This window comes from Amblyomma maculatum, chromosome 10 (assembly GCF_055883805.1).
Source record: "Amblyomma maculatum isolate TAMU_Amacu chromosome 10, ASM5588380v1, whole genome shotgun sequence".
In the NCBI taxonomy this organism is placed as follows: Eukaryota; Metazoa; Arthropoda; class Arachnida; order Ixodida; family Ixodidae; genus Amblyomma; species Amblyomma maculatum.
In genome coordinates, this window is record NC_139353.1 from 5,769,105 (window position 1) to 5,792,819 (window position 23,715).

Consider the following 23,715-nt stretch of genomic DNA (forward strand, 5'->3'; position numbering starts at 1 on the left):
CAGTGGAGTTCTGGCAGAATTAAAGTCCACAAAGTATTATCGTCGCTCTACTGTTGCAGCTGGTGGGCAACTCATTCGAGTAGCCGTTAAGAACCACGGGAAAGTATTTAGCATCTCATTTGTCGACGCGCTTATAACAACCCAGCTCAGTTGCGACCAGCACCAGCGTAGTCACATTATTCACGGGCGGAATAAGATGCCCAGAACTAAAAGTGCATCACTGTGAATTAGAACAGCTGAAACTCTGCAGACACGGGAACCGAAGCCGCTGGAACGGTTTCTTGAATTGGTGAACACAGCTCGTGAGTGCCGTCACCTCCTCGAAACAGACAGACATTCCCTCACTCACAATTCGCTCCCTGGGACGTGTTTTCGATTGCTTGACACGAAGCCCGAAACACAGCCCGTATCTGCCCAGAGCGCTCCTATTTGACTTCTATTTCCTTCGGTCGCGAGGGTTGGGCGGCTGCCTGCTTCATGGTGACAGCCGGCTGCGATTGTCTTGCGGCCAAAGAGCGGCTTCCTTTCCTCCTCATTTGCACGATTTCTCCTTCGCCGCGCGGGTGATGCCAAGGGATCGAAAACGCGCATCCGAGATGACGGTTGTGTTGTTGAGCAAAGGTGTTGTAATCATGCTTCGAATAGATCCTTATAGCTTTCCTGCACGAAGAAAGTGCAAATGTGAGCAGTTGAGCTTCTTTATTACCTAGTGTGAAAAAGGATCCTGGATTCTTCATTATGTTTTTTTTTCGTTATAGCGATGCGCGATACGTTACCGGACCCCGCTCGCATTGCGTTCTCATTTGTTTCTCTTGCGCTTAAGCCGCACAGCGGCCTACTATACTCATGAGTCATTATTATTTGCCCATGGTGCGAGTTTGTTGCGACACGCAATTCGGCCCTCTTCTGGAGCATGCGTCCACCTCTCGCGGTTCTCAGGTGGATTCATGACACAGAACGGTTCGAGTTTATTGTGACACGTAATTCGACCCGCTTCTGTGCATGGCGTCCGCCTCCCTTGCTCAGTACTCGGGTGCTTCTTTCTTTTGTTATTAATAATGATAATAATTGGTTCTCGGGAAAGGAAAGACGCAGTATCTGTCACACTTGTTCCGCGGACACCTGACCGCGCCGTAAGGGAAGGCAGGAAGATGGGGGTGGAGGCCTCCTGAGCAACTTCGAGCATCTGGGAATCTTTAACGTGCACTGACATCGCACAGCACACGGACGCCACTTCGTTTCGATGGAGGCGAATGTTCATTGTGGATTTTCGCTTTACAACGGTCAACGACAACAATGCCGACACCGGCTTTTCTGTGACACGGGGCCCTTACGCTATCACGTAAAATGTGCGCTGACGTCCGCTGACTCTCTCCACTTATATTGTGCGGAAATCATTTTGTTTTGATGCTGGCTGTGTGTGTTTAGCTTCCCGCATAAGCACCGCACGAAGCCAAGCACAAAGCCAAGGTGCAGCCTCGCTATACTCAAGCCAACTACTCGGGCGGAGAACTCACCTCCATCTTAGAAAAAAAAAAAAAAAAAAAAAACGGCGCTAGAAAGTGGATAGAGAGAAAGAGGAGCCGTAGTGGAGGGCTACGGAGTAATTTGGACCACTTGGGGATCTTTAACGTGCGTTGACATCGCACAGCACACGGACGCCTCTTCGTTTCGCCTCCATCGAAACGCAGCCGCCGAGGTCGGGTTCGAACCCGGGTACTCCGGTAAAGTGGTCGGGCGTCTTACCACTGCACCACCCCAGCGGGGCAGGGTCACCGCTTAATTTGACGTCGCACACTCCGTTGACCAATCAACGAATTTTATGGCAAACAACGCCACCTAGCGCCGTTTTTACTGCACCACCCCAGCGGGGCAGGGTCACCGCTTAATTTGACGTCGCACACTCCGTTGACCAATCAACGAATTTTATGGCAAACAACGCCACCTAGCGCCGTTGTTTGCCATAAAATTCGTTGATTGGTCAACGGACGGCGCTAGGTGGCGTTGTTTGCCATAAAATTCGTTGATTGGTCAACGGAGTGTGCGACGTCAAATTAAGCGGTGACCCTGCCCCGCTGGGGTGGTGCAGTGGTAAGACGCCTGACCACTGTGCCGGAGTACCCGGGTTCGAACCCGACCTCGGCGGCTGCGCTTCGATGGAGGCGAAACGAAGAGGCGTCCGTGTGCTGTGCGATGTCAACCAACACCACCTAGACTAGGTGGTGTTGTGTCAACGCACGTTAAAGACCCCAAGTGGTCCAAATTACTCCGTAGCCCTCCACTACGGCTCCTCTTTCTCTCTATCCACCTTCACTCCCACCTTCCTCCCTTCCCCTTACGGCGCGGTCAGGTGTCCACAGCTACAAGTGTGACAGATACTGCGCCTTTCCCTTCCTGTAAACCAATTAAGCGGTGACCCTGCAGTTGGCAGATGCGTTTGGTTGTGAGGTGAAGTGTCTAGACAGCTCCGCGAATAGACCATCTTACCGAAAGCGAGCCGGAGAGGAAGAAAGTTCTCTATAACCACGTTCATCGCACTAGCCCACTGTTTCTAGTCCCGAGTGGCCGGTGAATTCGCACGCTTTATGCATGGCAGATCCTTGCTCCTCAGTATTTTGCCGTTTAAAAGACTTAAATCATTTCATTATTGTCATTCGTGGTGGCATCGTCACTGTGGGACAGCAAGTTGACTGCACAAATAACCAAATAAATCGAAAGCTGATTGCCGAGTGCGCATCCCAGTCAAAAAAAATCAATGGGTCCAATTGGGAAGACCAGTCAGATTGAATTGGTTCTGCCAATCCCAAATGGTTTGTCCAATGGGTACTGTCCAACCCAAATGGTTTCTCCACTCCCATTTGGGAATGAAGAAACCATTTGGGGGTGCCAATTGGAACTGGAGAAACCAACGGGTCATCCCAATTGGGATTGAGTAAACCCATTGGGCTAATGGGAAGCCCAATGGGTTACTTCAATCCCAATTGGGATTCATTCGCTCCCAATTGGGACGCCCATTTGAAACGAATTGGGCATCCAACTGGGCTTCCCATTGGTTCTAATTGGTCCTAAGCAAACATTCCCAATTGGGAAAGTCAAGTCAGTGATATCCTTGACTGAGATGTGCACAGATTTACATACCTGTATAAAGAGACAACAGTGAAAAATTTAAGTTCTTATAAAAAGTATATGCCACTTAGTCTTATTAATTGATTATATCTTGTTCACTCTAAGTTCAGGCATAATTAAATAAGTTAACTCCGAATAACAAAGATGTGTCACTGGTCCCAGCAGCACTGTTCAAAGAATGGAGTATAAAAGTCTGCAGCCTGTGGATATATACATTGAATCTGTGTTCTGTGTGTGTAATGCTTGCATGCCTCATATATGATTTCTGTAAAAAATTGTAATTTAATTCCACTTGTATAGAAGTCGGCTCCCCTATAACTTTTGGACACAAAACATTAAAATTGCATCTCCATTTTTTTTTCAGCTATGTGAGTTCAAACCATTTGGTCTCAATGGGTATGCCATTTGAGTTCAATTGGTGAACCATTTGGTCTTCATGGGCGACCAATTATTTCCAATGGGGAGCACCAATTCATATCAAATGGTCAGGCCCAATGGGTGGCGAAAACACAATTGGTTTTTGACCAATTCATTTCAATTGGGAAATTCCCAATTGGACCCATTGACTTTTTTTGACTGGGATGCGGGAAGCATGCAACGACAGTTCGAGTGTGGCTTTTGTTTTTGCTTCGTGTAAATCAGGCACACATCGTACCAACGACGGACTCCACGTAAACCCCAAGGGTGCGAAGCTGTAGCAGTCTATCCAGAACAGCTGGGCCTCACAATTCTTAACGATCCCCAAGAAATCATGCGGGTCAAAAACAGCACTCATGATCCTTATGGGTTCGAACCCGGGTACTCAGGCACAGTAGTCAGGCAGGTGTGCCCGGCTAGCTGAGTCGGTAGATCACGAGACTCTTAATCTCGGTAGATGACAAACCCCGCGGTGGACTGGAGCTCCTCACCACCTGATAGGAATGGGAGTCCGGCAGAAGACCGCCACAGACCGAGCTGCCGACGTCATGAACCGTAGAAACATGAACGTTTGAGTGTAGTGGGGCCGTGCGGGGACCTGCGTGCCCCGAAATCTTCTGTTTAAATAAATGTTTTTACTACTGCTACTCCGCGACTCGGCTGCTGGCCGTCTCCCGGCAATTTCACCTCGCGCCGCTGTGGCGCTGCTATCGCGCCTCGAATAGCCGTAGAAAGGCCCTGGCTGTAACTACCATGCATATTCCTGTCCTAGGTATGCGGAAAGCATGCAACGACAGATCAAGTATGGCTTATATGTTCTTGCTTCATCATTTTCCAGTCGATCCTTTTTTTACATCGCCTATGAATGTTTTGTGTTAATCAGACACACTTCGTGCCAACGACGGTCTGCACCGCCGTAAACTTGGCACGCCGAGCCGGCCGTGCGCCAGCGTAAGATGAGTATGCTAAGCTTTGCTTTTCTTTAAGGCGACTGCCAAAAACATTTCTGCCTTGAGGATGTTGAACCGTACGTTTTTATTGGTAGGAGTGATAACTGCTATATACAAGCAAGTTTCTGTTCACAGTCAGCTGCCATCGTTACGGCGCTGTTCATCGTCTGCTTGCACGCGGCGAAATTAAACCAATTAAACACACATATTATTACATTTGTCAACAGGATTGGTTTTTCCGCTAGGGGGCCAACCTAGACGGTCACGACTCATATGGGGCTCCGCTTTCTGCCCCTTTTTGTGCAATTTCTCCGCCGATCTGCACAACTCCTGCTACCAGGCAAGCACCGTGAGTGTTTCCGCTTCACTTTGAGCCATAATTAACCTCCATCCGAGCAGAAGAGGTCTCACAAAGGCCGCGCTAGCTCTACCATCAGGCCTACCTCGGCGTGGTCCAAACAATATAGCCACCATCATGGCATACCGTGTGCAAGAAGCTGTTAACAATGATATTTTCGAAGAACCGGACTGGAAAGAAGTCATTCATTACCGCAACAAGTCGAAAAACGCTGGCGTCCCGTGCCAAACACATATATCCAGGACAACAGGAGACGCCAGTCACGAAGACGCAACGTCTCCTTTCTCTTTACCCAAACCTTCTTTTCCCTCGACTGCCGGAGGACGATTGTAAAATCTGTAGACCAACGGGAGGCGTCACATAGGCAAATTTTCTGAAAGGACAGTCAAGCACGCTATCATCACAGCTGCAGGCATATCGACGCAAGATACAAAGAGCGTATCATCTTGAAGATCTCCACCCCGAGTCAGGACAACGCACTGAGGTACGTGCAAGTCAAGAAAATCAAGATCGATGCCAAAGAAATCAACATGTCCTCGTACATCGCAAGGCATAATTTACAAAGCCTACGAGAACGAATCGGCACGAGAGATGATCGCGGAAACGGAAACCCAACCGTACCCATCGTTCAAGCCAGAAGCATGGGGAAAACATCAAATCTTGATACATTTCGACTCATAAGAATTAGCAGAAAGCATAATTTACTTCGGAACACTGTTCCCAGTGATTCCGTTCATACCAAAAGTCGAAGCGTGTACCAACTGTAGGAGGGTCGGACACCGTAGAGACCCTGGAAGAAAATCTGCCCCTACTGCGGAGAACCGCACTCGATGGAAACAAAATGCATACCGGTCTGCATAATCTGCGGGGGAAAACATCAAGTGTAAGAAGAGATTCGAAAGGAATCCGAGATACCACTGGAACAAAACAGAAAGGCAATCGAGATCCACTGCTAAGAGCAACACCAAGTCACCGAGGGACCGGAAGGGATCATCTAGCAACAGAGGCCGCAGCAGCCACCGCAAAAGGACGCCTAACCCGGGGGCAAGCATCGTCAAGGTGATCTGGGCAAATACGGCCTCTCACTATCAGTCAAACCAAAACCTAGCTTCATTGTTAATTTAATGAGCTCTCAAATAAAATGAGCATAATTGAGAAAGAAAACAAAAAAGAAAATGACGATCTTAGGAACGCTATGCAACAGAAAGCAAATGCGTCTCAAATATACTGTCACTACGCCACTCACAACATACACAAACGCGTCCGAGGGAACGATCATCCCAGTTCCCACTACTGAACAGGAGGGTCCAAACCATGGAAAGAAACGAGCAGTAGCTAGTTAGCAGCTCACTCTCGATGAAATTGTTGAGCAACCCACACTTCAGAGTAATCAGCGCTTTGAGAAACTGGAGGCAATAAATAACCAACGTTTTGAAAAGCTAGAAGTAACACTTGAGTCAATAATAACCATGCAAAAAGAGTTCAACCAAAAATTCTCTATTATAGACAACTCCTGCAGGATATTCTCCTAAGAGTTCCCAAAAAAGTTCAGGGGCAAACACCAGAGCTGCAGCAGCATCATGGCCCCGCCTAATATCATAAGAGTATAATGGCAGTGGAACTGTCGATCGTTTCTCAAAAAGAAAGCCGAGTTAGTTCTTCACGTGCGGAAATTCCAGATATTATCGCACTATACACGAATGCAGGTGAATGTGATCGGCCGAAGCTGCCGGGTTAAAGGGTCTTCAAACCGCTCCACGTCCAGAAGGACTCGTATACCGCCACGCTAGTAAACAGAAATTTAACGGTCGTAAACCATGAGCTCGAAAACGTGGATCTGGATTGCATACTATTAGAAATTATCCCTTCGAAAAGGAACAAGGCGCCTTTATTCGTGCGTAATCTATACAGTAACCCAAAAACTAGCTATCCGCCTATTCAGAGAGCCATCGTTCAAGCTTTTAACAGAGCCAAACACAACCCCTTAATCGTTGTGGGAGACGTTAATGCTCCCCACGTAGAATAGGGGCACGCCAAGACCACAGCTAAAGGGAGATCCTTAATGAACCTCCTCCAGCAACGAGGTTTCACACAATATACGGATCCCCTACAGCCTACTAGAATTGGAAATAGCGTCAGCAGAGACACGTGCCCAGACATTACGGCGGGAAAAAAACCTACCGAATGTTAGGTGGTCCAATACTAGGCAAATTTTAGGAAGTGATCACTACATAATCAAATCAGAAATTGAAATTGGAAATTTCAAAGGTTGACCTAGAAATCATAAGATCACATATTCATAAGATCACATAAGAACATATTCAGAGAACGCAGGAATAACTAAAGTGACATCCAAGAATGGACATACAATCTTCTAAAGGAGAAATAGAAAATGAGCTCGAAGTCAGGAACATTGGCAATCGCTTACTCCACATGTGGGAAGCGAGGCACAGTATGGAAAAGAGGTGGGCTACGCAAAAACGCAACAAAAGACAGGGTAAAAATGTAGCCAACCTAAATAAGACAATTCAAAGTCACGCCTTCCAATTGGCTCAACAACAGTGGTATCAAATATGCGACAACTTTATGGCACCTTGAGGTAACAGCGCGGAGCGTGGACGGGAGCACAAGATTAGAAGACGACACAACGAGCGATGGTGAGAGGCAGCGCTCGTTGTGTCGTCTTCTAATCTTGTGCTCCCGTCCACGTTCCGCGCTGTTACCTCAAGATGCATAACCAACATGCCCAAGCTGCTATTCTAACTTTATGGCGCCATGGGTACGCGAGATGCGTGGAATTTACTGAGACATCTTCTCGATCCCAAATCCAGCAAAGGAGTTAATAAGCAGGAAATCTAAAGAATCCTTCACGTTAATTTATTTATTTATTTATTTGTACATACTGCAGCCTCGATGAGGCTATGGCAGGAGTGGGCAAAGAAAAGTGTATCAAGAAAATACAAAGCAAAGAAAAAATAAAATAAAAATAGCGCTAGGAAGCAATAGCGCGTATCAAGAAAATACAAACATATAAAATCAAAGAAAAAATAAAGTAAAATAAAAAAAAAATGGCACTAGGAAGCAATGGCTGTCAAAAATTTTTGAATTGGTAGCGAGCGGACGTTTCCAGGCAGCGAATTTTAGAGTTCAATGGTGAGAGGAAAGAAGCTGTGTTTGAATGTCCCAGTGTGAGAAAAGAAAGGGATGAGATTCAGGCTACGGGAACTTCTAGTTATGGAAGGCTTGCTAATGTTGAAATAATTATTTAGTGATGGAAGGCGCTGAAAGTGAACCAGTATGTGCAAAAACTTCAAACATTCTATTTGACGGCGAGATGATAGGGCTGTGAGACCTAAATCTATATAATGGGAAGAAGGGGAAAAATCTCGGCCGTAGTTGTGAAAGATGAAGCGTACTGATTTCTTTTGAACTGATTCTAATTTTTTGATATCGGATTTCGTATAAGGGTTCCATACAATACAGCGGTAATCAAGAATGGGGTGGATAAGTGTTTTATATGTGAGCAGTTTGGTATCCTTTGGGGCTTTACGCAGTGTACGATGCAGGTATCCGAGACGTTTAAAAGCTTTGTTACATGTGATATCAATGTGTTTGGACCATGAGTTGTCATGAGAGAAATGAAGGCCAAGGTATTTATATTCCGTGACTCGTTCTAAATCCTGACCGTGAAAACTGTACGTGAAATGTGAAGGAGATGGGCGTCTAGAAAATGACATGGAAACGGTTTTAGAGAAATTAATATTCATTTGCCATTCCTTGCACCATCTACAAAAATTTGCAAATGAGTCGTTAAGTATTTTATGGTCAAGTGGTATATTGAATGTCGTGATATAAGACGCTGTCATCAGCGTAAAGACGAATTTTTACAGATACACAATATGGAAGGTCGTTAATATATAATAAGAAAAGAAGCGGGCCTAAAACGGAACCTTGCGGAACGCGGGATGAAACACTAACAGGAGTGGAAATAGATGAATTAAAGTGTACAGACTGCGAACGCTGATTTAAGAAACTGGATATCCAACCAACCAGGGAAGGGTTTTTTAAAACAGAGTTAAGTTTGTGTAGGAGTTTAGGGTGTGGGACAGTGTCGAAAGCTTTGGATAAATCAACAAAAATGCTGTCGACCTGTCTACCTAGATATAATGACTGAGAAATGTCGTGCGCAAATTCAATTAGTTGGGTAGTGGTGCTCAGGCCTTGACGGAAACCATGCTGGTAAATGTTTAGGATGTTGTGGGTTTCAAGAAATTCAATGATATGTTTGAAAATAACATGTTCGAGTAACTTGCATGAATGGGCTGTTAAGGAGATAGGTCTGTAGTTCTGCAGTAGTTGAGTACTACCGGATTTGTACGATGGAATGACCTTGGCAAGCTTCCAGGAGCGGGGAACAGTGCTGGTGGATAATGATTTACGGAAGATTGTGGTAAGATATCGGCTTGTCCAAAGTGAATGACCTCACGAACGAGGAAATCATTAAGGCTCGTTATTTCAACATCTCTTGTGACAAAGAACACGTGCCGGAATATAAAGGCAATCCAAACCCTCTCATCGACTCCTACATAACGGAGGCGGAAGTCTGAGCAGCAATTCATAAAATCCGCACGCCCTCGGCACTCGGTGCGGATGGCATCACAAATAGTATGCTGAGAAACCTTGACCAAGACTCCATCTCCCAACTTACAAATTTCGCCAACGAATGTTGGAGTACAGGATCATTACCAGAAACATGGAAGCACGCCAAAGTAACATTTATTCCTAAACCAAGGAAAAAACTTTCAATAGACAACCTAAGACCGATCTCCCTCACCTCGTGCCTAGGTAAATTATTCAAGCACGCAACCTTGGCAAGGCTTCAATCATACATGGACGAGTGGGATCTGTACCCTCACACTATGTTGGAATTCAGACCCCTTTTGTTCACACAGGACACAATGTTAAGGATTAAACATGAAATCTTGGCACCTGAGATGGATAATAGGTTAAGAGCCATATTAGCTCTTGACCTTACAAAAGCTTTCGACAACGTAAAGCACAAAGCTATCTTGGCTGCCCTATCCGAGCTGCAGGTGGGCGTCAGGATCTATAATTACATAAAGGCCTTCTTAACAAGCAAGACAGCAGAAATTCAAATAGGATCTAATCATTCTGCCAAATTTCCACTAGGAGACAGGGGCACACTGCAAAGACCAGAAGACAGGCACTACAAAAGACCGACATACACTACGTGGGTAGATACTCCTAGGTAACATCGGTTCCCCGTTCAATATATAAAATACTGGAAGTCCCTCCACTACTTAAAAACATGCACCCGGAGTTTCACCTGCAGCGTCGGGTAGCAATTAGAGCCCAATTATTACAGTGTAGTAATCCCGATCGCCATCAGCTCGCGCGCCAACCCGAAGAGGTAGACGAAGTGGAGCCGGGGCCTTGTTGGCACTGCACTGTTGGTTCGAATGCTACCCCCGTCGCTTTGGTTTGCGGACGTTGCCTACGGTCTTGGGGCTCCAATAAACACCTTACACTTGGTGGAGGTGTTTATTGTTTATTTATTTATCGAAACGAAACGAAGAGGCGTCCGTGTGCTGTGCGATGTCAGCGCACGTTATAGATCCCCAGGTGGTCGAAATTACTCCGTAGCCCTCCACTACGGCTCCTCTTTCTCTCTATCCACTTTCACTCCCATCTTCCTACCTTTATTTTGCAATGCCTGCAGAGAGGGATTCACTAAGAACGCGGATTAGGAGTTCAGCGTATCCTGCGGCCTGGTTGACCAAGACAACCTAGTCTGACGAACTGTGCCAACGATAGCCAGGTACTTCAAGATAGGGTTGAAGGAAAGGGGATGTATGATAGCCGAAAGGACAGGAGTAGGGCAGACTCGGGCAGTGTTCTAGAGTAGCATACATAGCAGGAAAGTTGGAATTGGAGGGTTCAGAACGGAAACGGATTAGTCGTGAAGGGCAACGTTGAGATGTGAGATGTGGATGGGGGCCAGGTACGTGTCGGTATCTTAAGTTCTAAGTTCGTCGTATACATTTGTAGGTCAGCGTCCAGTCCCACGTCGGAGAGCTTGAGAATATCGCGGCTGGTCAATGAGCCAGCTCATGTCCTGTGGTCTTTGCATGGCCAGGGACTCACTGTATGGTGACTGACGATACATCCAATGCCTACTGGTTCTGCTTTTAGGCCAGAAAGAATTAACAGGAGATGTGTAAAGATCGCTACAGTATCGACGGTCTGCTCAGGCTCAGAGAATGCGGCGTGCAGTACCGACAAAGGCGAAACAGGCCAACCTGAATTCAGACTTTGTGCTGTCGCATTCTCAACCCGTAATGTAACTAGGTGTCCCTTAAGTTTCTCTCTCTCCCTCTCTCTCAACTCTAGTGGCACATGTCTCATGCGGCTTTCACTGCGAGTTACATTTAGCTGCCGACTTAATTGTTCAGCAAGCTTGACTTTTTTTTCAGCAAGTTCGGAAGGAAGTCCGCGTTGTCGGTGAAGGAAATAAAAATTATTTCGGCAAGTATATTCATAAATGTTTATAAAAAATTTCCCAACACTTCAAAGCGGGTCTTTTAGTCTTTTATATATGGGCTGGTAGCCTAAGCTGCCGCGTCATACCCTCAAAGGCGGAGCTTTTTTGACGCCTGCATTATTAGAGACTTTCCCTGTTCTCTCATGCATTAATTTATCACACTGCAATAGCGGAGACCACATTTAGAACATAACCGCATGCAGAGTAGGGTTGGATGTAATATGCAATTTTCTTCGGCCATCAGTCTGCGTTTCGTATTACTCACTGTAAAGTCACGCCGCTTATTATGCGGGAAGCGAAATACCTCTTATACTGAGCGGCATCTATTTAGGGGGCGAGCAGATTGCTGCCTCCGCGCGCGCCACTCGTTTCTTCCCTCAGCCTCCAGACGTCGACGTTGCTTCCGACGTACACAAGATATACATAGCAGTTATGCGTTTCCTTCGATCGGCCTTGCGCTTTATTCCTTTCCATGCATCTGCGCCTCACCACGTCTTCTCGCCCTGAACACATCAATGCTTTCCTTCACTCGCACTTCGCTCTTTTCGTCTTCGTACGTCTTCGTTCTTTGTTCGTGAAAAGCTCGGCACGTTGCTGAGTGGTACCTCTTGGACGGCGTAGAATCAGTGACAATATCTGTAGAGATGGTGCAAATAAGCGCATGATCAAGGGCGTGGAAAGTGAAATGACGCAAACGTCGTTGCTCATGAAGTCGCCTTGAAGTTCTCTCATGCAGGATTAGGCTATATTAGGCTAAACTTTCGTTTTCACTGACGCCTAGTTTACTTAAACGTTAGCGATCAGACGCATAGTTAAGCAAAGTGTTTCGTTTATGAATATGTATGTCTCGTTTCCGCAGCTGTGAAAAGAACATGTGTTCGCCATATTGTTTGTGCAGAGAATCTGTTGCTGCGGCCGTCCAAGGCGGGAGGAGATTTGGCACGTTCGTCACGGAAGAAACTTCGAAGGCCCAGACGGGGACGCTTTGGGACTGCGGTGACATGTGTGATGGCACAGATCTGGCTGCTGTGCAGCTACTGAAAAACCATATGTCGAAATAAACCCTTTGAGTGCTGACCAACCATGGACACTTCGTGTGCATTGTTCAGGGCCCATCAGTGAACAACAGTTGGCAGTTAGACTGCGAAAATGTTTAGCGGATAGAAGGTACGACAAAAGATAACTTAAGGCTCCGGCTTAAGCAACCGGGAGATTGAAAACCGGAGATCAGGCTAGCATAATTTTGAAACATGGCGCTCATTCTCGGTGTCTCCATTCGGTCATTTTTTGCCTTTGTCATCAATTTTTCTTATCCGCCCTCAGTGCGTTTGCATGCCAAATAATGCTAGCGCACAAAAATATTTTGATACTTATGTCGCTTGGCTTTCAACAATTTTGGTTCACCTTTGAACCTATTTTACGCGGAGGGTTCTCTCACTCTCTGCGTAGAACTCGTACAACAGTGTAGAATGATTCAATTATCGCCTATAGCTAACATACGTTTAAATGCGCTCCATCGCATACTATTCTTTCGGTCTAAGGAGCGTCTGAACCACAATCATAACTTTGCTGAAGGAAGTTTTGCCGCAAAACCTACCTTGACAAAACCGTCTGAGCGATCGTGGTTGACGGTATCCAGAGCACCGTGATGGTGTTATTTAATGAGTGGTGGAAATGCTGAGAATTAGCAGACTGGTATAAAACAAACGTCGAATATTGTTCACACAAATTAAGCTGAACTTTAGCGAAATCATTTACCCAGGGTATGACACAACCAACTGACAACTCGAAGGTGCTGCCGCCACAAGAAATTGCGCCGAAAAGCTCGTTCTGCCAGTTTGAGCCAATCGGCATCGTTCGGTTCCGGTTTTAGTCCCGCCTGACGGAGTTGTGTTTTTCTGCAGCGTGCCGCGATCGTCTTGTAATGCGCGTTGTTCAGAATTCCCACGCGAGTCTCATTCAAATTTCTTGCCCAACGGCACCTTGAACCCACGATGATATAATTGCCCGCAGCGCACAGAGTCTGGAAAAACGCTAGCGCCGCACTAGCTGTGAAACGCGGGCACCGTTAGCACCTCGAGAAAGTTGTCGCATCCGTCGGAGGGTTGTGAGACCGTCTTGTTCCCGTGAGATGTCCGCGTTGCCGGCCCGGAACTTTTGACATTGGGCCCCGAGAAATACCCCTGGGGCTCAGCTTGCGAGTGTCCTCTGCATCTTGGAAAGAAATTGCCGATGGAAAGGACTTGGTTTCCATAGTGAGGAGCACACCGGACCAAGTTGAAATTCACCGATTCTATCATGCCACTCTACGGCAGGCATCCATTCATTCGGCAGAAACCACCGGGCGATCTCAAGCCAAATGACGAAGTTTTCTACTTCAAGGTCACCAATGAAGGCTTCAGAGACTACGAGTGAGTCCAATTTAGACGTGCTTTAATGACGAATTCACTCTGGCCGGTAAACCGAAGCCGCGCATGAATCGGTTCTTTTTGACATTCTGACACCTTCACGATGTCGCGTTGCTTAGCCCTTGTTAGGCCTACATCTAATTTCGTCGCAAAATTTGCGCTTGGAATTTATGCGGCGGGGTTGCGGGAGCCCCTCGAGAACCTAAACTTTCGACCTGAATGCCTTCGGACCAGTTTCCGATGATTGCCGACTTCGCAACAGTGTAAACGTGGGCTACCACTTAGGTGCCTTGCGGATATTAGCGTTGTAAGCATCTTTTATTCTCTGCGCTGCCACGTTCCGGGCTGTTTCGTGCCCTTATGTGTCGCACAACGCAGTTTGTCATCGACGCTCGCTTCGCTATCGTATAACTGCTCGCTGTGCGTTCTGCTTAAGCATGGCACTCGCGTCCATTTAATTGCTACCGTACCTGAGTGACCGGTTGGTTGAAGCATGGTTACTCATTGAACTATTATCTTGCGATCCGCATGTTTTGAAAACTTTATGCTTGGGTCATTTCGGGCCCGTGCTACGTAGGGTCTTAGGGGTGGCGATTTCGTGCGCAGGTGTCTCAGTTCTTTATAGTAGGTTGTCAATTTACATGTGCTTATATGTTTACATTGTTTTTGTCTTCACTGTACATGCTGTCTCTGTCAAAAAGATTAATTTGAAGTGTCATCATCTTTAGTGATGTGTTTCTACTGCTGCTTGTGGTGGTCTTATAGCATGCTAAAAATGTTACATTGATTTTGATGGCCGTAAGGAAGCCTATTTTATAACTCCCCTAGGTACAGTTTTCAATGCGCATATAAATTTAGTTGCGTCTACTGTACGCAAAGTAAGCAAAGCATCACATGTTGTAATCTTTGCATAACGCAATAGGGTGTGAACTGTGTTTAACATACGCATAGAGCATGGTTTTACTGCAGTGTGCCTGACATGTGGTGTTAGTTAATAGCGACGACCTGTCCTACCACTACCTCTCAAGACGCCCTTACCTCATTTTAAATTACACTTTGGAGTGGTTCATGGTTGAGTATAACTTGATTTCGTATCGTTTGCTAGCATGGATGCTAAACATCATTATCTACACAAACTGTGGTCGTTTCGCTAGTTAGACCAATGAAGAAGTCTCTGACAATGACAGGTACTGATGCTATGGCTTAGAAATTCAGAGGCCACATAATGCATTTTTCATGTTACTTTCATATCAACAGAAATAAAACAGAACTGAACAGCAGTGTAGCATATTTATTCATTACTGGCTTTATCACATAAAATATGGTTGTAAGCTACTAATTTTAAGTTAGCTTCAAGCATTTTATAAGCCAAAACAGGAGCCTAACTTTCTGTTAGGCTGAATACATCAGGTTCTAATGACACATTCAAGCAAATGGTTATCCAGAGATTGTACGAATTCATGCAGATCACTTTGTTCCACAACACGCACTGGCAAATCATTTCACATTTCAATTACATGGGGAAGAAGGAATGCCTGAAGGTTTCACTAAGGGCATAACTATGGTTTGTTCGAGAGCTCTGTTTGCCAGATGCTTGTATGTATGCTTCTTCCTGAATATTTATTTGTCCTTGGAGCATCTGGAATAATAGCTTCAGCCAATTTTTTGTGTACGTGTTTCTAATAAATCCAGATTACAGGAAGAGAGCATATCCGTAACTGAGTCTCTCTTTGATATCAGCAGAAAATAAAGCTAAAAGCATACCTCCGAACTTTTTCTATTTGTTTCTTTAAATAATTCTTATTAAGGGCTCCATACTACTGATACATACTCAAGGACTGGCTTCACAAAAGATTTATATGCAATTAGTCTTGCATCCCGTGTAGCATGTTCCAATTTTTTTCTCAAGAAACATAACCTCAGATATGCTTTAGAACATACCTCTTCTGTAGGTGCACCCCAATCTCAATTTTGTGTTATTGTCATTCCTAGATACTTAAACTGAGTTACGTTTACCAAACACTTGTTACCAATAAAATATGGAAATGAAAGAACATTGTTGTAATGTGAATGTATGTTGATTTCGAATAATTTTTTTCCTATGTTACATTTTTCTACAATTCGCTTAACGCCTGTAAAGAGTTGTTAATTCTGAGCTGGTCATCCATGTTTCTAACTGTAACGTTAATAAGCATAATAAGTTAATAAGTTAAACAGTCGCCTGCAAATAGCTTTAGCTGTACATTTGGTTCCATGATACCAGAGATATCATTAGTATACACCGAAAATAACAGCAGTCCCAGAACAGAACACTGCGGAACTCCTCAGGGCACTGCTATTGAGCCGGAAACATGACCATCCATTTTGACTATGTGGTTACAATTTGTTAAGTATGCTTTAATCCATTTTCTCCAAATTTAAGAAAGGAGAAGTCTCGAGAAGTTCAATGTTTTCTACTGGAGATAATATAGCAGTTATGACAGAGGGATAAATTGCAAACATGGTAGTTAAAAAACACTTAAAATGGTCAGTAATGGTCAGCATGAAATTCTTCTGTATTAGTTATGGTAACAGTGTAGTCAGGTAGTTTGGTTTGGTTTGTGGAGTTTAACGTTCCAAAGCGACTCAGGCTATGAGAGACGTAGTGGAGGTCTCCGGAAATTTCCACCACCCAAGGTTCTTTTATGTGCACTGACATCACACAGCACACGGACATCCGGCTTTTCGCTTCCATTGAAAAGTAGCTGTCGAGGCCAGGATTCGATCTCGCGCGTGCAGTATTCGAGCACTTTAGTCACTGCACCACCACAGAAAGGTTCAGGCAGTTTGATTCATGATTGTGTTCCATGATTGGATAGGTACAGGTGACGAGGGATAAAACGGAAGCTGCATGCACAAATAGAAGAAAAACTTTGCAAGAGTTATTGATTCTTGTGCAAATATGGACAGGCGCCAAACAAAACAGGTGCTTTTGGGGAGATGTAATGTAAAATATTTTTGTAAAGAGTATATTACACTGAATATTACAGCTGTCAACTAGAACGGAAGAGATTAGGTCTGCCTAATGTCGTAGACTCTATGGTCGTTTGTAATTGTATAAGATAACTGGCTACTTAATTCTATAGCGACTCGGGGTGGTTGGTCAGCATTCCAGGACAAGGGTCCCAAATAAAAGAGCCAACTTGCCATTTACCTGTTGAGGACATTGCCAGGCAAGCACTTTAGTTGTGTTACCAGAGGAGTGAAAAAACTGCTAGAAGAATGTAAAGGCATAATCTTTATTTTTTCAACTTCGGACTGGGTATCCACTTGTCCACTTGATGTTTGGCTGAAAGCCTGCCGTTCATTGTTCAGAAAGTCACAAAGGCCAATAAGGGCCCCCAGGGCTGCATCAAAGAGTTTACTATTGTGCTGAGCATACACTACGGTTTGGCTAAGTGTTAGGCATTCTAAAGTATGTGCCTCGAGAAAATTTTGCACTGGAGCTTTGGACATGCTCTGTGTGCACAGTAATCAGCCTTGTGTGAAATTTTTATTACCAGTTGCAGCTTGCAATGCCACGGTATCTCAGTGGTTAGGGTGCCCGAATGCAGAACCCACAGATGGGGTATCAAATCCTGGCCTTGGTAGCCGCTTTTCAGTGGAGGCGAAAGCAAGGCACCCACATACTGTGCAATGTCAGTGCAAGTTAAAGAACCCCAGTCGTTAAAAATTTCTGGAGCTTTCAAGGTGTCCTGAGTCGCTTTAGGACGTTAAACTCTATAAACTGATCAACCAGTTGCAGCTTGATAAGACCCAGCCAGAATGCATTGAGGACATGCTTGTTTAACGGCTCATTGAAGAAGCTATGTAATAATTATCAAGAGCAGTCTATTCTACAGTGAGGCATAGCACAATGGGCCTGGATAAAAGGAAGCAAAGTATAAAAGAAACGTGTCATTTCCAAGAAGCTAAAAACAGGGACGAACTGGCAGCTTACATTGCAAAATTATCTGAAATACTGCATCTAGGTATTTTTTTTAACATGTGAAAGAAACCCTTTCTGTTTTCTATTTATGCATTATTCAAAAACATACGGAATTAAGTTTTAATTTTTCTGGAATAAATTCTTGATATAACTTCTCTGCTTTTTGTACTTAGACTGTTGCGCACAGTGCTCAATTTTCCAAAATGTGTTACTCATGTACTATTGATTGCGAATAAATTAAGATTTTTGCCATGACATACAATCAGGATTTTAGGTGCACTTTTCGTAGCTGTATTTGCAACACACTGTGCCATTCAGCTGTAGGTTGCATGCCTGTAAGCTTGGGAAAAAAAAAAAAAAATGAAATTTTATGTCACTTTCTTGATTCATGATTTCTTACTGTTGCATGCTGACAGCCACTGAGATTATGCAGTGGGGGACAAAATCTTTCACCTTGTGCTTCAAATAACTGTTGCTTAAGTTTTCCAGAAGCCTTTTTCGAGTCCCTTGGAGCTTTCTTTGTTCTTAGGTTATTCATCATTGCTGTCGAAAGCCTTGTCACTTGGCACAGGTTTCTTCCTTAGCTCCGCAGTATATAAATGAGCCGGCACCTTTTCATGCACTGATGATGCCAAGTGCCTGATTTGTTGTCTGTGCCTGGTGTGGTCGCCAAGTGACTGACTGCGACATAGTGTTCTTGAGCTGTGAGATTACGGTTTTGATTGCTTGCCACAGAGGCTGCACTTTGTCAGGGGCAGTGTGAGAAAAACTGATGGGCCATTCTAGAACCCTTCTTGGTTAAATGCGTACGCAGTCAGCATGTCATATTATAAACAGTATAGTTGTGGAATAAAGAAGATGAATTGTACGTATATATATTTTTCTGCTGTGCTCTTTTTTCTTGTTTCAGCGAGTACTTTGCCCGTGTGATCCTGTGCAACAGCCTTGTGTGGACGTGTAGCCTGACGGGAAAGTCCGGCCTCACCTATCAGGATGCCCTCACTTCCGAAGAACAAGCCCTCAAAATCCTTGCATCATTCCCTGTGAGGCTAAGGAAGCCGCTTCTCTACATTGCCACCCTGACAAATAGGGGCCGCTTAGCTGATCTCTGTGATGATGTGTTCTCTTTTGCCCGGGACCGCTACTTTGTGGGCGAGTCAGTCGAAGTCACCATCAAGAGCCAGAAGTGAGTGCCAGCTGTTTGCTACCTTCCCTTTTCACGCAACCTTGCGCATCTATTACCAACTGTGCTTCTCACTCATTCTAGGGTAGGGTGCCAGTTTGGGCAGCGAATTGTGAATGCACATTTTGTAAACCACAGGCATAGCCTTGTGGATTGCAGCTATGTGAATCCACTGAACTAAATAATTGATGATTTTATTGCACTGATTATCGTCACTGGCACATACTGCATACATGACTGGAAACCCTATGAAAGGAATCACTTTTGGACCTGACAGGTTGCTGGTACAACATCAGAGGGAAACGTGTGGCACATCTGCAGGGCAGCTACCTCCCTAGGGCAGGTAGCTGTCCTGCATGTGTCATGCTAAGACTTGCTTTATTCTAAAGAGCCAAGGCTTGAAAGTCCTTTTTATCCTTTAAATTCACAGCATCTTTTGTGCTTTTGTAGGTATCTGGCTCATACGGTAGTGGTCAGTTGATGTATGGAATCACCTCAAGATATATAAATTTGTACATCATACTTCATGCTTTAAAACAGTTCATTCATTTAGAAGCCTGGCTGGTCAGAAGGGCTTATAGTGCACAAAGTATTCAGAAGGTTGTTTCGCACCCTAGCTGGAGCTAATGCTTGTGGCCATCTACCCTTTGCCATCTTTATTTGTGACTAGTTTAGGATGTGCAAGTGTTTATGTTTATACAATGGCACGAGTGCTCTTAATTATACTCTAAGAAAAAGGAATAGGGGCTTAAAAAAACAGATGTGTTGTTGAAGCACCCCAGTTTTGAATCTGATAGCAAGCTGTCCTTGAATGGATTTATGAATTCGAAGCAGTGGAAAACATTGACACAGGCAATTTAGATGAATTTGTTTTCGTTATATGTTCTCTTTTGTAGTTCCATAGTGCACATTTATAAAGAGTAAAGTGGAAGGTTGCGTGTTAATGTGTGTATGTGGAAATTTGCTTGTTGATAAATTTGTATCTGTGCTTGCTTGTGCAATTTGTATCTGTAAGTTGTTGAACCATTATTGAGTTGGGATCGCTAATATGTGGTATTTTGCAACAATGTGATTTCTGGCAAGCTCATGGACAACCTTATGGGGTAGAGGGCACTAAATTGGAATTGTATGGCCTTGCTTGAGATTGATGCCCAAGGCATCTGAACATATAAATTGTAATGTAGAATAGCCTAAGCAGAGTAAATAATGTATAATTCTTTCATGTCATAGCTACTGTTTTGCTGCCAGAAACAGAACTGGGATGATTAGAGAGGATATTAAATTATAAATTATTTAGCGGGCATACGTGAGTGCCATGTTGTGTTGAACTTAGTCTCGTGTCGTGTCTTGCACATTGTTCTAAAAAGAAAAAGACGACCGAAAATTTGATGTGTATATTCCATCAATTTTTGTCGCTGTCCAAAATTTGATAATGCGGCTGCCAAAAAAGTGTTATTTGTTTTTATTAGTTCTTTTAATGTGTTCATCTAGATTCCAGCTTCAGTTCCTCAAATTGACTTATTTAAATTAACTAATAGTTTGCTGTTTATGGGGCATATAGTGTATAAGGTCGTGTGTAGATGTGACAGATAGCTTGTGTTTATGTTGATCCTATGGGAACGGAAACAAAACATTATACTTCTATTACATATTTACTTTTAATCCATACTCTGGGTTTGTGGTGATTCTTGAAACCCTAAAAAAATCCCCAATTTCTGAAACTCCATAGTCAAGGCCTTGAAACCCTTTGAACGTAAGGAATTGCTGGGAATTCCTTGAACTTTACACTTGGTTTTGCTAGGCTTAGTGGATCTGCCCGAGTGCCTGCCTGCATTGCAACACTGACAATCTCATCTGATAGGTTCCAGCTGTGCTTGTGGCTAACGCTTCTTTAACTATGTGCTGGGAACGTGAGCCACAAAAGGCCTGCCCTGCGTTTTTCTGTTCTCTCCTGCCTCTCTGAACGGTCGCTAGTTCTTCTCATGACAGTGCAGACGGCAGGGTGTTTGATACTCATCAGCAGATTACGCCTGTGCATTGTCGCTGTTTCTCCTGCAAACGGGGAGGTTTACATTTTGCCTAGGTTCCTCTGTTGTAATATTGGCGACTTCATACTCATACCCTTGGAGATTAGATAAGTAGATAAGCTTGTATTTTAAACCTTGTGTTGGATACTTATGAAAAGTGGATTCAGTGTTAATCTGCAAATCTCTATCAGAAGCATGAGTATAATTTTCCCTATGTCACAATGAATTTTGAGTGATGATGTAATCAAGGCTGGCATTGTCCTTGCAATTGCGAAGGAGCTGTAGGCAACTTCTAGCCATATGGTATTGTCAGCACGTATACCTGGATGAGCAAAAAGAACAGCATGAAGCTCTGCTATCAGCAAAATCAAAGAAACACCTTCTTGGAGATGAGATGGTCTGCAACAGATAGAAGAGAAAACTTTAAAGAACAGTTGCTGACTTGATGGAATTTACTTTCAGCTCTGAAAGTGACAAGGCAGCAAATATTATTGCAAATATTATGAAATCAAACAGCCTTAAGAAGACTGTAAAAAGAAGGAGATACAGGAGTTTGAAGCCACTGACTGTGCCGTAGCGGAAAAACTTGAAAGATTTCTTGATCTACTTCTGTAAGAGCCTATAGTTTAGTATCCAATTTAGTACTAGCAACAAGCATAATTGCCTGTGTTGAGATACTGAACAAGGCCTGAAAAAATGTTCATTGTGTGAATTACTAGTAAATTTCAAGGTGAAGTATGCCTTGTCCACTTTCTTCTTTCTTCATAAAAATGGATGATTTAGTTGAATTTCATCATTCTCCGTTCATGCAGCTAAACAAAATATTGCTAAATCCTTAAAATTTCTGTGTCAGGAAGCAATTGAAAATTTTATTTTAAAACTGCTGACCCTGATACACATTAATAAGTAAACATGGCTACAGGACGGGAAGTGCAGTGGGCAGCTTCTTAGTACATGCTCCATTTGCGGTTAATGTAAATTAAAACTGCTGACCCTGATACACATTAATAAGTAAACATGGCTACAGGACGGGAAGTGCAGTGGGCAGCTTCTTAGTACATGCTCCATTTGCGGTTAATGTAAATTAAAAATGAGAAATTTTTGCTCCTGATCACATATTGCACCTGAGGCACAAAATCTAACAAGTACAAGGCGGTGGTAATAAGTACTCGCAAATGCACACGCCAATAGACACTGCACTCTTTCAGGATGGCTGCACAATAACCGCACTTCGTCCTCGTCATCGCCAGTTGCTGAGAGGCATGTGGCAATTATGAAGTGTGCCCCAAAAGCAAAAACAATGTTTTCAGAACGCAGTTAGCCTGTGTGAACAGGTGATGGTACCCGCAGAAAGCAGCAGAAAGGCATTATTCCAAACCCATTAGAAAGAAAGGCCTGCAAATTTTTTGTAATGACATTAAGCTTGACTTCATCTCCCATAGGTATGGCTTCACTCCATGGGGAGCTTGAATTAATGAAATGGAGGAAAGCTGTGATGGCACAAGGTAGTTAATTGGCACCATTGTATCACTCGCGATAACGACACACGCTGTAGCCACCCTACTGTAACGCTTATTTCTTTTGAAAAAATAGAACTATGACATTGGCTGAATGTTTTTCAGCCTGAACACACACAACCACCTAATGCTCTGAGTGTTGACAGTGATGTAGGGAAGAAAGAATAGTGAGAAGAAAATGGAAATGCTTGAACCATGTAGGGATACCATGGTATATCTCTTAGTGTGTCTGTGAAAACAGTGCACTTTATGCCCCGCAACAAATTGAGTAAGGATGGTTGCCTGCTCAGTGTGGTAGCATTAGGTGTGTCATGAAGGTGAAAAGTGTTTGAAAGTGGTGGCCTCTGCATCTGTGTGAAGCTTCCAACTGAGGCATGCCAGGTGGTGGCCTCTGCATCTGTGTGAAGCTTCCAACCGAGGCATGCCAGGTGGTGGATGAAGAATGACTCAGTAAAAGAATAAAATAATTAATTCAAAATAGAATAAGAGTAGAGGTAGAATGTGTACAGCCGCCCTGATTTTTAACAATATAGCGCGAGCATCGACCAAACTGCTGGTTAGCGCCTTATAACGGCGATAAGCGTGCAACACGGCGAGAGTTCGTGCATGCGCAAGAATGTGGAACGTCGCAATCAGATATTGTGACAGGGCGTGTGTCTTTGTGATCCGAACAGCGTAACAGAAGATGCTCTCTCTTCGTGCGCGTGCACGAACTCTCGCCGTGTTGCACGCTTATCGCCGTTACAAGGCGCTGGCAGCAATTTGGTCGACGCTCGCGCTATATTGTTAAAAATCAGGGCTGCTGTACATCAAGGAAGGAAAGGCACTGGAAGCAGATTTGGAATAGACACAGGCATTAAAATGACTAAGTACCCAATGCTTTAAGTGTTAACGCCGCTCACTTGGTGTTTCACTCGCGAAAACTAATGGCATTCCTACTAATGCTATTTTCAACATAATCAGTTCACCACAACTCATTCAACCTGATTTCCACGATGGAATGGGTATTCTTGTGCCCAGAGCTTATGCCAGCTAGCAAACATTTTGCATATAAAAAGTCCCTTATTAACAAGAACATATTTGTAATACCTAGTTTAAATCTGCATCTATGCAAGTAATTGCTTTCAGCTTTGTTGGAACTTTTCACTGCTATAAATGAATGTGACCACAAGCGGCCTGTGTTGGCTAGTGCTTTGCTTG

The 23,715-nt window shown here is 44.2% G+C and overlaps 2 protein-coding genes across 2 annotated transcripts in view; both read left to right on the forward strand.

The window, feature by feature from the left end:
• LOC146175441 (uncharacterized) overlaps positions 1 to 12,517 on the forward strand; it is a 32,074-nt gene extending 19,557 nt beyond the window's left edge. Inside the window, exon 7 of the mRNA XM_084580810.1 lies at positions 12,312 to 12,517. Within this exon, the coding sequence (XP_084436936.1) occupies positions 12,312 to 12,413 (102 nt within the window). The 3' untranslated portion in view covers positions 12,414 to 12,517. The remainder of the gene's footprint in view (positions 1 to 12,311) is intronic.
• Positions 12,518 to 13,252: 735 nt separating this feature from the next.
• Positions 13,253 to 23,715, forward strand: part of Acf (ATP-dependent chromatin assembly factor large subunit) — a 76,230-nt gene continuing 65,767 nt past the window's right edge. Inside the window, exons 1-2 of the mRNA XM_084581806.1 lie at positions 13,253 to 13,824; positions 18,699 to 18,974. Of these exons, the coding sequence (XP_084437932.1) occupies positions 13,712 to 13,824; positions 18,699 to 18,974 (389 nt within the window). The 5' untranslated portion in view covers positions 13,253 to 13,711. The remainder of the gene's footprint in view (positions 13,825 to 18,698; positions 18,975 to 23,715) is intronic.